General features: G+C 43.7%; 1 protein-coding gene across 1 annotated transcript in view; it reads left to right on the top strand.

The window, feature by feature from the left end:
• FRYL (FRY like transcription coactivator) overlaps positions 1-15,317 on the top strand; it is a 655,466-nt gene that overhangs the window by 140,826 nt on the left and 499,323 nt on the right. The window contains 2 exon segments of the mRNA XM_030191364.1: positions 2,169-2,337; positions 2,777-2,869. Of these exon segments, the coding sequence (XP_030047224.1) occupies positions 2,169-2,337; positions 2,777-2,869 (262 nt within the window).

Raw genomic sequence — 15,317 nt, 5'->3', positions numbered from 1 at the left:
GATGTCTCCAGTATCATTGAAACTAACAAATTCTCTCCATTTCTTCTGGAGTAATCTGTGGGTGCCAGGTCTAAGCAACAGCCCTACGTTAGTTCTCCAAACTCTTCCCCTTTGTGAGGTTTTGTATGGAACTACAATGCCTGTCACCGGCGCGTTGTCCGAAATGCATATTGGGTGTATAACCATATCTTTCTAAACCCCCAACATCTTTTTATCTACGCAAAAGTAATCAAGCCAGAATCTCTCTAAGCTCCCTTAATATCCTGGGATAGATCCCATCTGGTCCCATGGCTTTGTCCACCTTCACTTTTTCAAGTTGTTCATAAACACTTTCTTTTGTGAACAGTGTGATATCCACTCCATTCTTATATGTACCTTTACCAGCCAATCGTGGACCTTCTCCAGGATTTTCTTCCATGAACCCAGAAGAATGTTCTTGTTTAGCACGTTTGGGGTTTTTTCATCACTCTCCACATAGCCGTCCACAGCATTTTTTCAGTCTCATAATTCTATTTCTAGCCTTCCTTCTTTCTCTAATATAACTGAAAAAGTTTTGTCTCCTTTCCTTGCATTACTAGCCATTTGCTGTTCTGCTTCTGCTTTCGCTAGATGTATCTCCCTCTTGGCTTCTTTCAGTTTCTCCCGGTATACTTTTCTGTGTTCCTCATCTTGAGTTTTCCTGTATTTTATGAACACCACTTCTTTTGCCTTTATTTTCTCAGCCACTTGTTTGGAGAACCATATTGGTTTCCTTTTCTTCTTGCTTTAATTTACTTTCCTTACGTAAATGTAGGTAACCATTTTAATAGCTCCTTTCAGCCTGGACCACTGTCTTTCCACTTTTGTGTCTTCCCATCCTAGCCGCTCTTTCTTCAGGTGTGCCTCCATTTTGTTAAAATCATTATGTTTGAAATCCAGGACATTGAGTTTTGTGTAACTGCCCTCAGCTGTAGCTGTTGTGTCAAACCAAACCATTTTATGATTACTACTACCTAGGTGGGTCACTCCTTCCCTGTATAATCTAGATGTATAGGTACCCAATATCAATGTCTACACATGCGAAGTAGGAGTGTAATTTCAGTGGTGGGCAAATAGCCAAATGTCACTGTATGTCCTGTTTGAAAACTAACTTACCTGGAATTCAGTATATCTTCCATCTCAAATTCAGGTTCACTCTTGACCAAAGTCAGAATTTACTGTTTTCAAATTTACCTCATTTATTGTATTCTTGGTTATTTTACTATTGTTATTCTACTAACAGAATTGTAAGTTTTACGTTAAACTGTACGTGCAGTACACTGCCTTGGGTGAATCTCTTCATAAAGGCGGTTAATAAATCCTAATCAATAAATAAAAAAACACAGTTTCTACTGACAGGGTCTAGAGTAGCTGGTTTTAATAAAGACACATGAAATGAGAAGGGAATTTTGAGGTTCTCATGAAGCTGAAGGACCATGGTTACTGGGTTGGTTCTCTTTGTAATGACATATGGATATATATACCTAGGACCCAACTATGCACAAGGAGGTGTGGGGTAACAGCCTAATTTATTCATTCTATTTGCCAAACGTTTCATTTTGTTTTAACACTTTTCTGACAGCCACAAGCCATTTGTGCAGTGCGGTCTTTGTACACTTCCAGATTTTGCCTTTGCGCTTCCCAGACCCACTTGTTTACACTAGTTCTTCTGCCATGACTTAAATTTTCTTGCTCAGAATTGCCTGCTTTTTCCTTCCCGTACACAGGTAGTACTTCGGAAAACACTATCTTTGTCTGCTGCCCAGTATCCTCTCCTAATTTTATACTCCTGCAGTACTAGATGAATTTGATGCCTATCCAGCTCATTTGTGTATAACTAGATTATGACATCAGTCTCCCCTCCCCTTTGTTCTATAGCAGAGCACTGATAATGCAAGATGCATGTCTTTATTTGCTTGATGTGTCATGTATGTCCAAAGGGCAATATGGGTATCAGTTCTTTATAATGGGGTTGTCAAAATGTGCTGCTAAGGATTTTCTTTACCTTAATAATGAGCCCTAGGTTTGCAAGCTATCTTCTTAAAGCATTATTCTTTACCATTAATTTGAATATTCATCTAGTTTCCTGAAACTTTACTGGATATGTAGCTGGATACCTGAAATAAATGACATCTGTATGTAAAATTTAGGTTTCAAGCGGTTAGAAAGAAGTTTGTGACCGAATTAAAGGAACTGCGACAAAAAGAACAAAGTCCTCATGTAGTACAGAGCATTATCAGTTTGATTATGGGAATGAAGTTCTTCCGTGTGAAAATGTATCCCGTTGAAGACTTTGAAGCATCATTTCAATTTATGCAGGTATAACTATAGCACTAGATATGTAAAAACATTGAAAGAATGCTTTTCAAACATGGTTTTGCCTTTACAAATATTAAACACATGTTGGTTTAAAATGTGTGGTGTTGAGCATTTGACAGTTGATACCTGGGTACAGTTAAAATATCACAATAATTCAGAGTAATTACATAATTTGGAATTGGACATCACTTTCAGTATAACTCATTTGATTTTAAATTCCCGTTGTGCCCAAAAGAGACCTTAATTAAAGTGTTACAGATGTTTATCACCTATCTAATACAACTAGTGTGAATACCATGTAAAAATTATGATATCCTAGGGAAGACTTAAAACCTACAAATTTCATTTTCATTTATAAACTGCTCATTATAAAACTACTAATGTATTAGAGGGAATTAAGTCTAACCCAATCATCATTTCATGTTGCTTGTTTTTAAAGGAATGTGCACAATACTTTTTGGAGGTGAAAGATAAAGATATAAAACATGCACTTGCTGGTCTGTTTGTTGAAATTCTCATCCCTGTGGCTGCTGTAAGTATACCTATCATGTCTGAAAATATTATAAGTATATCTTGAGTTCAAGTTGTTTTTCCAGTTTATGGAAAAAAAAAAGAAATAGAAATTGAAATCAAAAGAATGATCTGTTTTCTTATATACATATGAATACAGTCACAAATCCTCTGTGGCCAGGTAGTCTATGAGGCTTATTTTCAAAGCACTTAGCCTCCCAAAGTTCCATAGAAACCTATGGAACTTAGCCTCCCAAAGTGCTTTGAAAATATGCCTCTATGGCTTAGTGAGCTTGGCCCAGTTGATAAACCTATCTGGCTTCTTTTACTTAAGAAAGATTAATTTCATGTTATTCTGTTTCATATTACCCCAGGTATATTTCCCCTACAGAACACAGATATGATAGTGTTATCTGTTACATTCCGTCATTTATATATCTCTATCTGCATTTTTAATTCAGTCATAATATTTTGTAGCTCATAAAGGTCTCAGTAGTGTATCACAATCTATATTGCTAAAATTTTGAATGTGGGTAGTAATTGGTGTTGGTCTTGTAAATAAAATATTGGAACCCTCTGTCAGGTGTTACACTGTTGAGGGTGTTGTCTCCAAATGGGTTGGTTTTGTACATATTTTGGAGTATGATCTTAGTCTCTCAAATTTGCTTATAACATTCACCTTAGTATTTGCATTGTATCAAAGAGAGCTTCCTTCTGGACTTCCTAAGACATAACATAGAGGCAACTCTCCAGGTACGCTGAACATTCTAAAAAGAACAAGCCTGTGGTTCCCAGTACAATGGGAACTATGTATGTATCTTTCTGCCACATTTTCTTGGTCTTGCATATGCTCTGCATTGAATCGAAGAAGAACTCGCATATGAAATAGTTTCATTAGAGCAGATGTAATACCATACTAGATATGAATACATGGTGAACTATAACCTGTACACATGAGCCTACTGCCAGCTGAGAAGCATAACAGTACTAGCCGTTAAGCTTGTAACAACGGGCTAGTTTTTTGTTTTCCTATGGCCTCTCTCCTCCTTCCACCAACCCTGCTCTCGCCCCCGCCTTCCCTCCCTCCCTCCCTGCTCCCTCCTCCCTCCTCCTCCTCCGATTTCCACGCCCATGTCCAAGCCCTCCTCCCTATTGGGCTGTACTGCTGGTGGAGGCGGGGCTTGGACTTCTACACGCTCAGCGTCCCGACTCTATTGCGCATTTGCAGGTGAGTTGGACACTTGCCGTTTATATGTTTGAAGTTTTAATATGAGCAAAGTTCACGACCTTTGGCTCAATGTGTTTTCAATTGTATTGGAAATTTATTAGCTTTGTGTATACAGCTTGGTTCCTATCATTTTGTTTTCGGTTTGGTTGTAGTTGCCTTTTTTGAAACTTATAAAGAAACTTAAGCACAAAAAAAAAGTATATGCAAAATATTTTTCTCCAAGGACAAGCAGGCTTTCTTATTCTCACATCTGAGTGATGTCATCCAACAGAGCCCAATGTGGACACTGACTAGTGAGTGAAATATAGAATTCTAGCTGTTTTTTCCGCTGAGCTGAGAGGACGCTCCTTCTGTGTTTGTTTTTGTTGTTGTAGTAGTTACATTTGTACCCCGCGCTTTCCCACTCATGGCAAGCTCAATGCGGCTTACATATACAGGTACTTATTTGTACCTGGGGCAATGGAGGGTTAAGTGACTTGCCCAGAGTCACAAGGAGCTGTGCCTGAAGTGGGAATCAAACTCAGTTCCTCAGTTCCCTAGGACCAGAGTCCACCACCCTAACCACTAGACCACTCCTCCACTTTGCCTTCCAGTGTAGGTTTCTTTATTATTTTACTTATATATTTCTCATTTTTTAATTTTTCCAAGCCCATGCAATTTTTATTTTTTGGCCTTTTTTCCCCTTTATTTTGAGGTGTGCTGCCTGGCTACCTCAGTTTGAATGTATCTGTTTTTGAGAGTTCAAGATTGAGGAGTTTAATTTGGCTGAGATTCTTTTTTCAAAGATGCCCAGTGGCTTCAAAATTTGCGCCAAGTGGATATGCATGATTTCTGCCAATGACCTGCACAACTGGGGCCTTGGACCAGATCATGTCCCCTCTGATTGTGATCTGTGTTTAAAAATGCAGGTGAAAACTCAGCAGTTGCGACTGGCTCAAAGAGAGCCAACTGTTTGGGTTCTCGAAGGCCAGACCATCGACTTTGCATTGAGTGGGTCTCCACCTGTCTCAACACGGGGTGCTGGTAGTATGCCTTAGGACTGGTCAACCTCGGACCCGACACCGAGGATGCGCATGGGTTCAATGTCACCCTTGTCGGCACTGGGGGACTCTATACATTAGGGGAAACCCAAGAAGCATAAACACTAGTCTTTCTTGACGCACAGTGCCGTGAGCACCAGGATATCAGATTCCCCAATGCTCAAGAAGCACTGGAGGAGCACTGTCCCTCCTTCGAAGAGGTGCCAGCGCACAAGTCATCAAGTGGCCCAGTCCCTGCCAACAGTTTGGCACTAACCTCTTCTCGGACTGCCTCTTCCCCGGCTGCCATGCCTTTGCTGATCCCCACCATTGCTGAGCGGTTCTGGAGCATTGAGAGGATTTGGCACAGTTACTGCAGAGGCCTCCTGTTCAAGCATCGGGGCACTTGTGCCTCCAGTGGAACAGCTTCAGGCCCCCTCTGAGGCTCCATTGGTGCCATCACAGAGTGTAGACATCTGGGAATGCAGTACCACTCTCAAAATTTGGGGAGGAAACATTTCTTGTAGTCTGAGAGTAGGGCTGTTCCTCGGGGCGTAGACCTCACTCCACCAGGCCAAGATTGGTACAGACTAATTCAGCTGCTTCTGAGTATGCAGAAGAGTTTGGGACCACTCTTGGGGGTCAGATGAGGATCCACATTATTTCTCAGAGGAGGAGTCATGGTATAACATCTGATCCCTCTCCTTTTCAAGAGGGATGAAAATCTCCAGCAGAGGCACCCTTTCACTGGTTTTCTGAAGGAGATGGCTGCGGCCATCCCATTTAAGTTGGAGACAGAGAAGGAGCCTTGGGTGGAAATGGTGTGTGTCCTGGGCTATGAATGTTCGCCTAAGGAAGGAGTCATTGTGTCATTGAACTCTATCCTTAAGGACATACTGCTGAAGAACTGGGAGTCTCTCCTCACAGTGCAGGTCGCACCCAAGAAGGTGAATTTGCAGTATCATATCCAAAAGGCTCCTAGATTTATGTGCGAGCATAACTGCCTCACCACTCCATGGTGGTTGAATCTTCCCTCAAATGGGCCAAGAGTTCTTGGTCTCATCCCTTGGCTCTTCACAAGACTTTACTTGAAATCTTTCATAAACAGTACACTGAGTCTGGTGGATTCTCTCCCTTCAAAACATGCCGCAGAGCTTCACCAACTAGCCAGAAGCAGATGGAGTGTAGGCATTATCTGGCCAGGGAAGCCTTTGATGTTGTATCCAGACTCTCTGGCATGGGTGTAGGGATGTGCTGACTTTCATGGCTGCATGACTATGACATCGAACCAGAGGTTCAAGAGAATTGGCGGATATACTGTGCCAGGGGGAGAATTTGGGGAGAAAAGTGGAAGAGGTCCCTGACCTCATTAAGAAACATACAGACACCATCCATACTGTCTTGGCATCCTACATCTGCATCTTCTTCAACATGAAGATTTTCTAATGGAGCCAGGCACCAGTGCTACTACTCTCAAAGGTGTAGGCTTCCGCCTCCTGCTCGCTGTGCTCAGGCAACTCAGGCCCAGCTTGCCAGCCCCACCCTCAGAAGTCCTACCCACTCCCCGGTCAAATCAGCGCACGGGATTTTGAGTGGCTCCAAAAGAGCATACCCACTCAGAGTATCCATCCTGGATGGCTTACCGGTCAGAGAGAGGCTCACCTTACCACCACAAATGACCCCTTGTAACCTCTGACTGGTGGAATCCTCAAATACTCTGTCTCAGATATGCACTGAATTGGCATCAGAGACCTCCAGATTGCCCACTGGCAGAGTCTTTTCATCAGCTCTCATCACAAGCAAGTACTTGTAGAGTAAATTTCTGCCCTTCTACAGGCCCAAGTGGTCGAACCTGTGCCACCAGGGGAAGAAGGGAAGGGATTCTATCCCATGTATTTCCTTCTGATCAAAAAAACAGGAGGATTCTGGCCCATCCTAGACCTAAGGGCCCTGAACAAACTTCTGATCAAGGAAAAGTTCAGGATGATTTCCTTGGGCACCCTTCTTCCTCATATTCAGGAAAATTATTGGCTATGCTCTCTGGATTTAAAGGATGCCTATACCCATATTTCGATATTTCAAGGTCACAGGAAGTATTTCAGACTTTGTGTGGGGAAACACCACTTCCAGTATTGCGATCTGTCATTTGGCCTGGTGTCTCCCTCAGAGTTTTTACCAAGTGTCTGGTGGTAGTTGCAGCGTATCTACACAGACTGGGGGTGTATGTTTTTTCCTACCTAGACGATTGGCTGGTCAAGAGCACATCTCAGGAAAGAGCCATGGAGTCCATGTGCCTAACTGTGCTGGAGCTACTGGGGTCTGTCATCAGCTACCCCAAGTCCCACCTACATCCAGTTCGTTGATTGGAATACATAGGAGGTCTGCTTGATACAACTCATTCTCGGGCGTTCCTTCCTCAAGTGAGGGTAGATACCTTAGTAACACTTGCCTTGCAGGTCTGCATCAGCCAGCAGGTTTCAGCTTGGCAAATGTTGAGATTGATTGGCCGCATTCCCCTGGAGCTGGCTCATGCCCTTCTTTTGTGGACAATCCATTCCAATTTGACCCTAGGACTTCCATTCCATATTCCACCATGTTGGAAGGTGTTGACAACGGTGCATCCAACCTGGGTTGGGGAGCTCATGTAGATGGGCTTCATGCTGAAGGCCAGTGGTCTGCTCAGGATGTTCATTTCCACATCGATCTCCTCAAACTCTGGGCCATTTGCAATGCTCTAAAGGCTTTCAGAGGTTGACTCCAAAACCAAATGTTCTATTCCAAAAAGACAACCAGGTTGTGATGTTCTACGTCAACAAACGGGGTGGGGGGTGTACGGTTTTCTATCCCTTGTGTAAGGAGGCGGTCAGCATGTGACAGTGGGGTCTCTTTGCAGAACTTTATGTACCGCTCTAGCTGACAGTCAGAACAGAGCTGTGTATAGGCTAACATAGAAAACAGGAAAGGAACTCCATCAATGCAAAGGAAAGCAAGGTAGTGGAGTTTTAAAGATTGAGCACTAATTGATGATCTCTTGGCCAGCTAGCAACTGAATCAAGACTGAGCTGTAAAGGATTGAGACAGGAAGAGATAATGTCGTCATCATAAAGGTAGGAAGAGATTCCAAAGGATTGGATGAGAGCAGCAGTCGGGACTCAGAAAGAGATTAAAAAGAAGAGGAGAAAGTATAGAACCTTGAACCTCACGAGTGGTCTCTCAACATGGGCATATCTCGGAAGATCTTCTGAGAGTGGAGCACCCCCTCGGAGGATCGTTTTGCCACTCATCTGAACAAGAAAGTCCCTCAGTTGTGCTCGAGGCTTAGGTCACATGGCAGACTAGCGTCAGATGCTTTTCTCCTGCATTGGGGACTACTACTACTACTATTTAGCATTTCTATAGCGCTACAAGGCATACGCAGCGCTGCACAAACATAGAAGAAAGACCGTCCCTGCTCAAAGAGCTTACAATCTAATAGACAAAAAATAAATAAAGTAAGCAAATCAAATCAATTAATGTGAACAGGAAGGAAGAGAGGAGGGTAGGTGGAGGCGAGTGGTTACAAGTGGTTACGAGTCAGAAGCAATGTTAAAGAGGTGGGCTTTCAGTCTAGATTTAAAGGTGGCCAAGGATGGGGCAAGACGTAGGGGCTCAGGAAGTTTATTCCAGGCGTAGGGTGCAGCGAGACAGAAGGCGCGAAGTCTGGAGTTGGCAGTAGTGGAGAAGGGAACAGATAAGAAGGATTTATCCATGGAGCGGAGTGCATGGGAAGGGGTGCAGGGAAGGACGAGTGTGTGGAGAGATACTGGGGAGCAGCAGAGTGAGTACATTTATAGGTTAGTAGAAGAAGTTTGAACAGGATGCGAAAACGGATAGGGAGCCAGTGAAGGGTCTTGAGGAGAGGGGTAGTATGAGTAAAGCGACCCTGGCGGAAGATGAGACGGGCAGCAGAGTTTTGAACCGACTGGAGAGGGGAGAGGTGACTAAGTGGGAGGCCAGCAAGAAGCAGATTGCAGTAGTCTAGACGAGAGGTGACAAGGGTGTGAATGAGGGTTTTGGTAGAGTGCTCGGAAAGAAAGGGGCGGATTTTACGGATGTTGTAAAGAAAGAAACGACAGGTCTTGGCAATCTGCTGGATATGAGCAGAGAAGGAGAGAGAAGAGTCAAAGATGACCCCAAGGTTTCGAGCTGAGGAGACAGGGAGAATGAGAGAGCCATCAACAGAAATAGAAAACGGGGGGAGCGGGGAGGTGGGTTTGGGGGGGAAAATGAGAAGCTCGATTTTGGTCATATTTAATTTCAGGTGGCGTTGAGACATCCAGACAGCAATGTCAGACAAGCACGCTGAAACTTTGGTTTGGATGCAAGGTGAGATATCAGGGGTAGAAAGGTAGATTTGGGAGTCATCAGCATAGAGATGGTAGGAAAAGCCATGGGATGAGATTAATGAACCAAGGGAAGAAGTGTAGATAGAATAGAGGAGGGGATCAAGAACAGAACCCTGAGGTACGCCGACAGGCAGAGGGATAGAAGTAGAAGAGGATCCACCAGAGTGAACACTAAAGGTGCGGAGGGAGAGGTAGGAAGAGAACCAGGAAAGGACAGAGCCCTGGAATCCAAGTGAGGACAGGGTATCGAGAAGTATGCTGTGATCGACAGTGTCAAAAGCAGCGGAAAGATCAAGAAGAATGAGGATGGAATATTGACCTTTGGATTTAGCCAGTAATAGGTCATTGGAGACTTTAGTAAGCGCAGTTTCGGTTGAGTGGAGAGGGCGAAAACCAGATTGTAATGGGTCAAGAATAGCATGTGAGGAGAGAAAATCAAGACAGCGGCGGTGAACAGCACGCTCAAGTAATTTGGAGAGAAAAGGAAGGAGGGAGATGGGTCGGTAATTAGAGGGACAAGTAGGGTCAAGTGAAGGCTTCTTAAGGAGAGGTGTGACCACAGCATGTTTAAAGGCAGCAGGGACAGTCGCAGTGGAAAGTGAGAGGTTGAGAATGTGACAGATAAAAGGAATAAGAGTAGGAGAGATGGCATTAAGAAGGTGGGTGGGAATGGGATCAGAGGAACAGGTGGTACATTTTGAGGAAGAAAGGAGAAGTGTAGTTTCCTCAATAGTAACTTCAGGAAAGGAGGAAAGGGAATGAGGGGAAGGAGAGAGAGGGGAACGGACTAGTGGAGGGAGAGGTGGTGAGGTAGAGAAAGCAAGGTTTATCTTTTGAACCTTGTTGTGAAAGAATTCAGCAAGGGTCTGAGGAGATAATGAAGGGGGAGTTGGGGGAGGGGGCACCTTGAGGAGAGAGTTCAATGTGGTGAAGAGAAGTCGAGGATTAGAGCCAAGAGAGTTGGTCAGTTGGATATAATAATCCTGTTTGGCACGTAAAAGAGCAGATTGGAAGGAGGTCAGCATGAACTTAAAGTGTAAGAAATCAGCAAGGGCCCGAGATTTCCGCCAGAGGCGTTCGGCGGAGCGGGTACAGGAACGTAGGTAGCGGATATTAGAAGTCAGCCAAGGTTGGGGTTTTGTACGCCTTACAGGGCGGGTCATCAAAGGTGCAAGAGTGTCTAAGGCAGAGGATAGAGTATTGTTGTAAGAAGAAACAGCCTCGTTGACAGACGTGGATGGTGCCACAGTAGAGAGGAGGTTTGAAACATGGGAGGATAGAGATGAAGGGTCAATATCGTGAAGATTCCTAGATAAATTAGATAGGATAGAACGGGACTGGGAGGGAGGAGATTTAAGTGTGAAAGTTATAAGATGGTGATCAGAGGAGGGATGATCAGAGGCAAGGAAACTAGAAGGTGAACAGTTGGAGGAGAAGATGAGATCAAGACAGTGACCATTTTGATGAGTGGGGGAGGTGGAGCATAGTTGGAGATTAAAGGACGACGTTAAAGCGAGTAACTTGGAAATATAAGAGTTGGAAGGATCATTAGCAGGAATATTAAAGTCACCAAGGATGAGAGAGGGGGAGGAAGGATCATGAAAAAAGGCAAGCCAGGCGTCAAAGTCACTGAGAGGATGAAAGGGACTTATCAGGGGGACGATAAATGACCGCTATTCGAAGAGGCAGAGGAGAGAAAAGGCGGATAGAGTGGACTTCAAAGGAGGAAAAACAGTGAGATTGAGGTGGAAGAAGGGGTTGAAATCTGGAGGAGGGAGAGAGAAGTAGTCCAACACCGCCCCCACGGCCAGCAGGGCGAGGAGTATGTGAAAATATATAACCGCCATGGCACAGGGCTGCGACTGAAGCAGAGTCATCAGGGCAGAGCCAGGTTTCTGTTATGGCGAGCAGATGGAGGTGACGCGAGATAAAGAGGTCCTGGATATAGGGGAGTTTGTTACAGATAGAGCGGGCATTCCATAGGGCGCAAGAGAAGGGCAGAGAAGAGGAGGGGAGTAGAGGAATAGAGATGAGGTTAGAGAGGTCACAGTGAGATCTGTAGAGTTTGGATAATAGTTGGTGAGGAGGGCCAGGATTGGGATTGATGTCACCAGCTGAGAGTAAGAGAAGGAGTAAAAGAGAGCGGAGGAGAGTAGGAGAGGTGTGGCCACGAAGGCGTCGAAGGCGAGAGGTATTTAGGTGGAATGGGGAAGGCAAAATGGAGGGAAGAAAGAGACGGAGATTAAAAGCCAAGAGGGAGGAAGAGGGTAGGAGAGAAGGTGAGGTGATGAAGTCAATGGATGGGAAGTGAATTCCTGTAGCGGAGAGAGGTAGGGGGTGAGGGAAAAGATTAGGAAGGGACAGAGCTAGGAAGAGAATGTGAATAGGGGCCATAAACGATTAAGGTACTTGCGCGCGGCACCTAGAGCAGAGGCCCTGAGTGGATCGGGGTGGACCTGGGTGTCACCCCGGAGAAGGCTGTAAGGATATGCAGATGAGCTGCAAGTCCTCCACAGCACCTGAAAGGCAGCCGGTGGTAGAGGTGGGCACCTCTCAGCTGAGGAAAGGCTTACCAGGGGTTAGGCCGAAGCCAGCATTCCTCCCCCTGAGGGTCGCCTGATCCTAGCCAAAAAGCACCTGGAAACTCTGTACAAGGACTCTTGTATGTGTATCCTCCCATGCCTCTCATAGAGAGAACTTTACTGAAACTCAGGCAAGACCAGGGAACCATGATTCAGGTCGCTCCTTACTGGCCGCGGCAGATCTGGTTCCCTCCTCTTCTGGAGTTGTCCTCCGAAGATCTGTGGAGATTGGACAGTTTTCCAACTCTTATCTGAATGAGGATTCCCTTCTTCATTCCATCCTTCAGTCTCTGGCCTCAGGGCTTGGATGTGTAATTTGCCTGAGGGTGTTTCCCATATCTTACTGACTTCCAGGAAAAATTCCAGTAAGAGATGTTACTCTTTTAAGTGGAGAAGGTTTACTGTCTGGTGTGAGGGCAAGGCCTTAGATCCCTTTTCTTGCACTACACAAAAACTGCTCAAGTACCTCCTGCACCTCTCTGAGTCTGGCTTGAAAACCAACTCTGTAAGGTGCTTATCACTATGTGGGAGGCTAGTCCACCTCTGTACAGCCTTTAGTTGTTTGCTTCACGAGAGGTTTGTTGCTAACAAAGTCTCCTGCCAAACCTCCCGCTGTCTCATGGGATCTCAACATAGTCGTCACCCAGCTGATGAATGCTCCTTTTGAGCCTCTGAATACCTGTCTTCTGAAGTTGTTGACCTGGAAAGTTGTGTTTCTGATGGCCGTCACTTCAGTTCGCAGAGTCAGCGAGCTCCAGGCCAGCTCATCCACCATATACTAAATTTCATCACAACAGAGTAGTTCTCCGTATGCACCCTAAGTTCCGTCGTAATGTAGTGTTGGACTTCCATCTTAACCAGTTAGTTGTTCTACTAATATTTTTCCTAATGCCTCATGCCCATCCTGGTGAAAGTGTACTGTATACTTTAGACTGCAAGCGAGCCTTATCCTTCTATCTGACACGGACGCAAGCCCATAGACAGTCCACCCAGCCTTTTGTTTTTTACCCCAACAGATTGGGGGTGGCCGTTGCAAATGCACACTTTCACATTGGCTGACTCTTGAGGGACATGTCATGGCTCACAATGTCAGAGCCATGGCTCCGTTGGTAGCCCTCTTGAGATCAGCCTTCATAGAGAATAAGGCTTTTCTTCCCTAGGGAAATATTCTGCAGTTTGATACAGTCAATTGTATTAAGCCAACTAGATTACTGCAATGCAATTTGTGCCGGCTGCAAAGAACAAATTATTAAGGAACTCCAAACTGCACAAAACACGACAGCCAGACTTATATTTGGCAAAACGAAATATGAAAATGCCAGACCCTTAAGAGAAAAGCTACACTGGCTTCCACTAAGAGAGCGCATTATGTTCAAGGTCTGCACTCTGGTTCATAAGATCATACACGATGAAGTCCTGGGTTATATGTTAGACCTTATAGACCTACCAAACAGGAATTCTACTAAATTATCACGCACGTTCTTGAACCTTCACTACCCCAGCTGCAAAGGAGTGAAGTATAAATTAACATATGCATCCAGTTTCTCCTATATAGGTATGCAAATATGGAACGAATTACCTAAACCAATAAAAACAACACACGACATAAATAATTTCCGCAAATTATTGAAAACTAACCTATTCAGTAAAGCATACTATAATAACCCATCCTAAACACCAGTTAATTAACTACATGGGGGGGGGATAAAAAGTGTTAAAAGTTTAAAAGTTGATGACGGATTGTAAATGTATTTTCAAGAAAGATAAGTCTTTTGATTGTTGGTGGATACCTATTCTTGGTTGTATTCTGCCGAAATGCCATCAATAAAAAAATGTTGAAAAGTAAAAAAAAAAAAAAAAAGTAAAATTTTATATCAATTCTTCACTTAAACATTTTTTTTGTTACATTTGTACCCCGCGCTTTCCTACTCATGGCAGGCTCAATGCGGCTTACATATTGTATACAAGTACTTATTTATACTTGGGGCAATGGAGGGTTAAGTGACTTGCCCAGAGTCACAAGGAGCTGCCTGTGCCTGAAGTGGGAATTGAAGAAAAGGCTAGACGAATTTCATATTCAATATAAAAAGTTTATTCACTTTTTAGTTTACAATTTTACTGTATACCATCAATGGGGTATTCAGGAAGCATATCTGTACAGACAAAGCTGTCAGAATGCTTAATATACAGATTTCCCGTTGGTCTTATATAGCATTTTTCCCTGGCATCTGACTAATTCTTATACAACATTCCTGTGCAAGTCTCTGAATACCACAAAGCTGTTAATCATGTGCAGAACATGCTGCTGCATCTGTTTCCCCTTATTGCTCCCTTCTTTCCCACAGACTTTCTGGAGCCGTGCCTTTGGCTGATGTTTAATGTCCGTCACATTCTTTTCTCATGCCTCAGGAGGTTTTAGTGTTAACACAGCTTGTTCTGATAATGGAGCCTTCCACTTCCATTTTTTTATGCTTTTTATTCAACAAATCCTCCCTTGAGGCCTGGTGTTCCAGGACTCACACATCTGTTTCAGCTCCGGTCTGTTTCCTTACCTCCCTTCTAAATCTCCTCCCCCTTGTTTGTGGCATTCAGTTTCTACAAGGTTTGTCTTTCTATCATTTTTAACATACGTTTTTCAATATTTTTGGCTGACATATTAAAGTTCTGTTCATTCTTGATTTCAGTTATCATTGTCATTTTAAAGGCACATCTTTTGAAAACATGCTAATACACATGGTACACAGCATTAAACAGATTCAATTGTACTAGAGTACAAAATTTATATCTCTTGAGGTATATAATTTATAATCACACCACAGATAATCTCCCAACCTTAGTTGGTCCAAGGAGGTGAGATTCGAATATGGACAGTGAGCTTCATCAAAGGGGAATACACTGTCATTCATTCTTACTTTTCATTAGCTGATGTGGCATTAAAAATTACACAAATTAAAAGCATAACATTCATTGAATCAGTTGTTACATACCATTGAGTTAAAGTCTTATTACAGCTTGTTTTATTGCCACACTTTTCTTTGGTGGCTGTGACATTTATAATCACTGTACTTCCTCCTATAGACCAATTACCTGTTACAACATTGTGCGTGTAATTGCACTTTATCGGGGATGTTTCCAGTTGTCATACTATTAATCAGACACCAACATGATGTCTGTGGGTACTTGTCCATAAGCAAGGCTTGCTTATAAATAGTCTCATTTGTCCAATGAAGGTTTCCATCATCCCTTACACAGGTAT

The sequence above is a fragment of the Microcaecilia unicolor genome, chromosome 2, assembly GCF_901765095.1.
Source record: "Microcaecilia unicolor chromosome 2, aMicUni1.1, whole genome shotgun sequence".
NCBI lineage: Eukaryota > Metazoa > Chordata > Amphibia > Gymnophiona > Siphonopidae > Microcaecilia > Microcaecilia unicolor.
This window is presented reverse-complemented; position numbering and strand designations above follow the sequence as displayed.